This window comes from Durio zibethinus, chromosome 5 (assembly GCF_047325235.1).
Source record: "Durio zibethinus cultivar Kanyao isolate XHJ-2024 chromosome 5, ASM4732523v1, whole genome shotgun sequence".
Classification (NCBI taxonomy): Eukaryota; Viridiplantae; Streptophyta; class Magnoliopsida; order Malvales; family Malvaceae; genus Durio; species Durio zibethinus.
The window spans coordinates 26,037,219-26,045,211 of NC_143166.1; the positions used below are offsets into that span (position 1 = coordinate 26,037,219).

General features: G+C 34.2%; 1 protein-coding gene across 1 annotated transcript; it reads right to left on the minus strand.

Annotated features, from left to right (window-relative positions):
• Positions 1–206: 206 nt before the first annotated feature.
• Positions 207–7,429, minus strand: LOC111282601 (putative E3 ubiquitin-protein ligase RING1a). The gene is made up of 10 exons (XM_022870753.2): positions 6,961–7,429; positions 6,809–6,851; positions 5,387–5,445; positions 3,280–3,361; positions 3,058–3,178; positions 2,888–2,929; positions 1,860–2,387; positions 1,493–1,600; positions 723–911; positions 207–489 (listed from the first exon to the last, which is right to left on the minus strand). The coding sequence occupies exons 1-10, from the start codon at positions 7,199–7,201 to the stop codon at positions 457–459; spliced, it is 1,446 nt and encodes a 481-aa protein (XP_022726488.2). The 5' UTR covers positions 7,202–7,429; the 3' UTR covers positions 207–456.
• Positions 7,430–7,993: the final 564 nt, after the last annotated feature.

Sequence of the window (7,993 nt, forward strand, 5' to 3'; positions counted from 1 at the left end):
ACTTCTGGAGGATTCTGGGGGTTTAATCAGAATTTCGAACAATGGGTTTTCAAAGCTGCGCAAATGCAGTAATGCTTTACTTTGTTTGACCAAAAGGAACAGATCAGCAACTACTACGACTTGTTGTTTTTTTTTTTCCTCAAACAAATAACTGTCGAAAAATATTTCGCATAATCAAAGCAGGCAAAGCAAATTGTATGTACTCGTGTTGGCAATCAGAGACTAATGTTATTTTCTTTCCATAAAACAATTTAAAACAAATTTCGTATACATAAACTGTTAATTCTACCATCCTCGAAAATCTCAATTCCATATCCTAAATTTTACATCACCAAGAAAGCAACTCAAACAATGGTTTCATCAAACGACCAGACACCTCCCACTCGGTGTATTTTACATACGACTCATCTGTAGGTTAACAAGTCAACGACATCTTTCTTGCTGGAACCAAATTTTCTAGCCAGCTTGCTTCTGCCGATATGCTAGAATCTGAAACAGTATAGGAAACAAAATGATATTCAGATTTTAATTTATTAGAAAATAATCAACACGCTTCACAAATAATAATAATAATATAGAGAGAAATGGTTTTTTATGAAATGTTCACATAAAGTTACAAATGTGATTGTGAAATTAAAAAATACTGCATATGGATATTATTAGGAGATGGAGATATTAACTATTACACGACAAATAGAGATGTCAAGTGCCAAGAAACTCACCAGATGATTTCTTCCGGAACTGCACTTGACCTTAAGCCCTGCCAAAGTTTCTTGACCTTCCAAAATTCGTACTGCATCCTCTGAGGTCAAAGGAGTTGGCTTGGAGTAGTCATCAGTAGTATTATATTGTCCTTTTACCATTAATATTTCTACTTCTTCAGCTCGCAATGGTGTCTGGAGAGCAATGTACTGTGCAACACAATCACTGTAACTTTAGACAAGCATCCTAAATGTTTTAGCCTTGAAGAGGAAAACAAAAATTGATAGATCGTATTTGATATAGGGAGAAATTAGGGAAAAAAAAGGTGTTGGAAGATTAGAATAACATGAAGAATGCATCCAGCATCGGATATAAGCTGGAAATTGAATGAATTGAGTTCACATGACAATTTTAGGTGGACCCCAAAACTTAACCATATGCAAAGCAATTCAAATACCATGTGTTAAGGTGACTGGTTGGATTTAGGTCAATTGAAATCAGTTGCTCTCACATCAGAAATTTAGGTGGACCCCAAAAACCCATATGGGCACAGTAACTCGAACACTATGTATTAAGGTGTCTGGGTTGGATTTGTGTCAACTGAAACCAGATTTTGCCCAATTTACATGCCACTACTGTTCTATTAATGCATTATACCCATTCAACAAATGCAAGTTAGCATTTGGAGAATGTCAAGACTCAAAACAAAAGTCATTTTCCTAGCATCTAACTTCAGCTTTACAAAGTGAGAGACTGTCTATGTATTAAGCTGGTGGGAAAGAAATCTCACTTCGCATAGCTGCTTAACTGACAGGCTGGGCTGACAACAAAGGTAGGATTGCTGCAAACTTGACGTACTTTGTTCATCCACCGAAATAAGCTTGAGATGAACATCCAACTGCAGGCAAAGAATATGCTTTAGTTATACAAAACGTGGACCTGCATACAGAATGGTGAAGGATAAACGGGAAAACCAAAAAAAAAAAAAGGGGGGGGGGGGTGGGCAAGGCAGAGGAAAAGGAGAGAAGAATCCTACAGTATTACTTGAGTGAAACCCATAAATTAGATACGAACCACTGGAAAGTTATGCCACCAGTGGCAGCTTAATAGGGTAATCACAAACTAATAAAGAGTCTAATACTATCGTCCTATCATACCTCATCATCATTTTCCTCCAAGCTCCGGAGGTGCTCGACCAGTCTGTTTAAGCGAGCACGTGAACTCTTGCTACTGCCACCGCCAGAATATCCATGTCGAGTGTGACTCCGAGCACCACCCCTCCCCCAAGCAAGCATGTCTGGATTCCAGACAGGAGAAATTCCTCTAGTGTCTCTAGACACTTCTGTATCATTTTCAACACATCCACCATCTGAGTTTACCACTGATGAAGAAGGCAGGGATGACTGAGCTCCAGTCCGTCTTTTTTGCCTTCTCTGCCTCACTTCTGTGGAGCGCTCATCGGTGGAAGATGAATCATCACCTCCATTATCATCATTTTCATCCTCGTTGTCTTCAGATCCTTGATGCTCAGCCCCTCTAGAGTTCCTTCTCCGACGTGGATGAGCACTCCGATGATTACGTTGTGATCTAGTAATAAAGGAACCTGTGCTCTCTTTGCCAAGACTTCGTCGTTTAACGAGTGCTTCTGATTGTCTCTGAAATATTTGGGCAATTGATGCTTGAATCTGTACAACAAATCATTGAAACAACCATTGGGAGAAACACAGAATGTGTCAAGGTCTTGAACTTACAATATAGTCCAATGATAGTTTTAGAACGGACCATTGGAGAGGGAAAAAAATTACCAAGCAATCATCATGTAACTGTCTAGCCAGGTCAATATCTAGGACAAGTTTTTTTGTTACCTTACATCGATGAAACAGGAAATAAAGAACATCTATTTAGGTAATTTGTCCCACCATAAAGCCAGAAAGACAAATTGCAATAATGACACTTCTATATGCTTTAACAATCACACGATTGTATAAATGGATGCAGCTAAAGCAAGTAGCATCAAGAAAGTCATGTTGCCTGTTTTAAGCCAAGTTTATGAACACAAATCACCACAACTATCTGCCAGGACTCTTATTTAGATCTAGAATATAGGATGATTGACCTTAACCATGAACACAAGTAAAGCAGTGAGAAAAAAACACACGTAGTAACAAATCTACATATATCTGACCTGCTTATTGCGAGTCCTTTCCTCTTCATGAAAAGCCAATTCCTGAGACCAAATGCACAAAACCAGCATTTGATTAGCAAGATCATGATGTAACAAATTTTATAATAGCAGCCTGAATAAAAAAATACCTACTGAGCAAGCAAAAAGAAGAGAAAGAAAATAATATATACCTCCTCTTCATACTTATCAATATCTGGATATAAGGCTGCAATCAAGGCATCATAGTTTGGATCATCTCTCAAAGAACGTCGACTAGCACAATGTGTACGGCAAGCAGGACACTCATTGTTTCTACAATCAGAATCAAGCAAGCAATTTTAACAATAAAATTTCCAGACATTTACAAAATTAACCCAAACAAAGGCCATACTAACAATCCTTTTATAGCATACCCCAGTCGCATTGATTTGTCAATGCATTCTCTGCAAAAACGGTGCAGGCATTCCATTACAGTTCTTGTTTTCTTTATGATTCCTGTACACACAAAAGAAAAAAAATAATGGATCTTCTACCAGATTTATGCCCAACCATGGATAATAGGGAAATCTGAGCAAGTTAACAAGATCAAATGAGCACAGATGTCAGAGCTTCCTTCTGATCAAATTCCAGAGCTAGCTAACAAAATGCAATGCACTATAAATACCTCAAGCAATAAACCAATAGCATAACTGCTGACCACATAACAGCTAGATTAAAAGTAGACTAACAAGTATACCCTGATGCAATCAGATATAGTAAACTTTTTTTATCCTGTATGTGTCTCCATAAAAAATTATAAGCAGCACATTCACATTACAGGTGTGAATACAAGTACTACAACATTACTCTTTTGTGGTTTTTCCTTCAGAAAAAAAATGCTTTTGTGTATATATATATATATATATATATATATATATTTAACTAAATTCTGTTTTATGGACATGATACATCTAAAATATGACAAGTTTAGATTTACATTGAAAATTTACTTATCCCATTAAGTCCCCTAATTGACAAGTTTTTAGTAATGCATGTTCATATGATCTAGCTTATCTGCATTTCTTAAGTAACCCCTTTCTCCTATTTCGTTGAAAACAATTTTATAAAATTTAGATTTACATAACATCAAAACCCCTTGCTCCTAATTGATTGAAAACATGATCTGAAAATTTCAGACACCCCAAAATCAACAAAGTTCATTTATCCTTTTTCCCATCTTCTCAACTTTAGATCTTTTGAGGAGAATCCCGATATATTACTTTCCGATTGGCTTTCAATAATATCTATGGTTCCTTGCCCACTCATAGGTAAAAAACATTTTTATTAACTAATTAAATTTACACTAAATATTCTATTACCATTAAGCACAACAATGAAAATAACTTTCCAACTCAAGCAAAAGTCACAAGTAAAAACAAATTGAACGTTATGCCCAATAGAGTATCCAGCGAAGCATAACTAGATTCGAAGATGTGGGACAAGTGGGATCCATCATTTGGAAATCAACTTAAAAGAATTACATTTAGAAAGTTTCTTTTAGTTAGGTACAATGAAACTTTATATTTCATTGTAGGACACACTCATATTAGATTGTTGTTTTGTTCTGATAATTCATCTTCTATTAAACAAAAAACATCATTTTAACTTCAACTCAAGCTAGAGAAGGGGAAGACAACATTTGATTTGTACAAAACCAACTAAAAAAATATGACCATCAGACAATATGACTACAAAACTGCAATTGGAAAAATTCAACATAAATCTTGAACATGAGGAAACCTCTCTGTTCTGCTTAAATATCAGGTAAATAAGACATAACTTACTAATTAATTGTAGAAATACGGACTAAACACATAAGGAAAGGTTTATATGAAGTTCTTTAGGTGAAGTTTGTGAAATTTCTACTAAAAACAATTCACTAAAAATTAAAATCGAAAATCAAAAGCTATGGGTTGATAGAGTTCAATGAAAAAATCAATAATATGTAAAAGAAATTAATAAAAATATAATTTATAATTCAAATTTTATGAGTACTTATTCGATAATAAAAATTCTATTAAAATTTTTACTAAAAATTCCTATCTAAAAATTATATCAAAAAATATTTTTTTTCAAAATTTGCACACTTGATCTATGTAAACAAGACCTTTCATATCGGTTCTGATTTTTTATTTTAGTTTTTATTAAATCGTTTTTAATAAAGAACTTCACGAACTTCACCTAAGTCTTTCCCAAACACATGACCCTTGATTCTCCTCTTGTCCTTGTGATAGCTTATATGATTTTCCAAAGACAAGTTAATCAACAATGTATGCTTAAAATAACGATTTATGCAAATGGGATTCCAAAGTGATAAAAGGTGATAGATTAAACCTCCACACTGTATGTAACAAATATGATTTGTTCATAAAAATATGTTACACCCACTTTTACACAGATACCTCAACTCCTAATCACAGACATTCAATAGAAATATTAGGAGAAAAATATCAAATGATAGCAAATTGAAGTAAATATTACCTAAACAAATTGGACATTGAACATCTTTACGAATTTCTGGAAGTTCTACAAAGACAAATCTGGAAGACAAACATAAAAAGTTAATAGAACTTCTATCAAGTCATTTATTGAAAAAGGTGCATTATAAAACTCAGCCCATACACATGAAGATCGCAGCAGGCATGCCAGTGGAGAGATACATCCATCGGCTGTCACTTTTTCATCAATGTAAATATATGACTACAAGCATACTTGCACTGGATGGGTTTGAAAAAACTGGTTTACCTACTTTAAAAGGATATTTTATGCATTTTCAAGTTAAGTAATATGCCATGCAGGGCAAGGAACCCCAAAGTGTCAACCGGCACTTTACAATTATTCTAAGAATGCTATGAGGGAACAAGAAGAATAAAGCTGTTATACTTTAGTAAATCTAGACAGATTAGGAAGAAAGAAATACCAACAAGCCCTAAATCTACTCAGTGTGAGAATCCTCACATGTTCCTAGATACACATTAGTTAAACTAGCAAAGAAAAGAATGACCCAAATATTATGGTTTGTAAATGAGACAACACTCTCTTCCATTTTAACAGATTCCATGACAGGTCTAACCTTTGATTCCTCTCAATGGTTAGAATTAACAATGAGAAGCTACTTTTTTAGTCCCCACTAGATTGTCTCCACTCTTTCTTTCTTGCTTAAAGAGTCATCAGCACCAAATTGATACTATTGGTGATATTTTACTGAGATGATACTACTTGAAGTAAGAAAATTTCAAAAGACCAGGCATAGAGGCACTGCCCCAGTATCACTGCTTAGCAAAGTTCGCCTAGTGACTCATTATGATTTTATCCTATTCCCTAGAATTGAAAACATATCGCATAACGGGATTCAAAAAAACAAGGTCTAAAAACGGACAAAAAATCCACAATCAAAGATAAAAGTGAAATTGTACAAGATAAATCATTCACATTATGAACAGTAGAAGGATAACCAACTCCAAATATACTAGGACGTGTTTTTAAGCTAGTATTTATTTAAGTTGGTAATGAGCATGCCAAGTGTTTTACTTGATAAACAGAGGACCTCGCACCGATAAAGAAAATAACAAGAACAAATTTCAGGATTTTCCAGCTTTAAGTGGTTACGAGCATGGACAGGACATAGATCCTTGAAATGCAAAATGCAATCGACTAAACGTTGAAGAAATAAATAAAACAACCAATGTCATAGAGCAAATACCATTAAACCCAACAAATTAAACGCAAATCCCTTTCTCTCCAACAGCCAAAACCACCCGAAAGAAAAAAAAAATGCTCGTTAGAAAAAAAAAAAAAAGCAATAAAACCGCAGAATTATTCAGCTCAACTGGATCCCAAATTTTATTAACGAAAACAAAACAAAAGAAATGATTGACAGAGAAAAAAGAGAGAAAAGAGTACTCGGGTTTCTCTTGAGAACTAGAAGATTGGCTTCCATCAGAATCTGAGAAGAAAAAATCCAACTATGAAATCAACTTCAAGCACGTGTTTACACCTATGCATCGACCTGTATATGAAAAATTATATGTAAAAGAAAAAAAAAAAGGCGTTACCATCTTCATCTTCGTCGTGGGCGGCTTGGAGTTGTACTTGGTGATTTTGGCCATCAGGTTCTTGTTTCTGGTATTGTTGTCGTTCATGCTCTGGTTCTCTTTCTTCTTCCAGTTGCGTTGTCTCATCTTCAGCCTTGTTTTGGTCATCTTCGGTTCGCGATTGCTTGGTATGGTTTTGGTGATGAAGGCTGGACTCTTCGTCGTCAAGATTCTCTGGCAATGACCGCTTCTGGGCTGGCATTGGTGCCTTCGCTTTCTTGATTCTCCGCCTTCTTTATTTTTTACCAGAGACACCAACCCGAAGAAGAAGGGGACGACCCAGAGATTGCTCACTTCCTTTTTTTTCCTTTTTTACATGGGTCGACAAAAAAAAAAAAAAAGAGATGGGAGAGACCGCTACTGCTTTTTTTTCTTTTTCTATTTTTTTCCTCTCTAATTCTAATAAGGCTCTAATAATGTTTATATAATTAATTAATTAATTATAAGAATCAGCAGTTAAAATAGCAAACGTTGGGTCGGCGGCGTCTTCTAGTTCTATCTTTTTTGTTCCCAAGTGGGTACTTTTATAATTTAGTTTTAATCTTTTTCTTTTTGTTATTTTGAATTAAGTGACGCTAAATACATCCCTATTTCACACCTCAATTTTTTTTTTTAATTTTTGTAGATAAAATTATTTAATTACCTTTATGAGTTCTATAACTTTATGGAAATAAATTTTTGAAAAGCCATAATTTTTCGAAAATAGATTTTCAAAAAATCATAAATCTTTCATGAAATTTAACTTTTCAAAAATGAATTTCGGAAAAGATTTTATAATTTTTTGAAAATCCATTTCTAAAAAGTTATATGGTTTTTTAGAAATTCATTTTTGAAAATTTATGTGAAAGAGAAAAGATACTTAAATAATTTTACTTACAAAAAATTAAAAAAAATATGAGTGTGAAGAGAATAGGTTGGGGTGCATTTAGCAGCACTCTTTTAAATTAAGATTAAACCCTTCTTTTTATGTAATCCTGCAAAAAAAAAATTTACC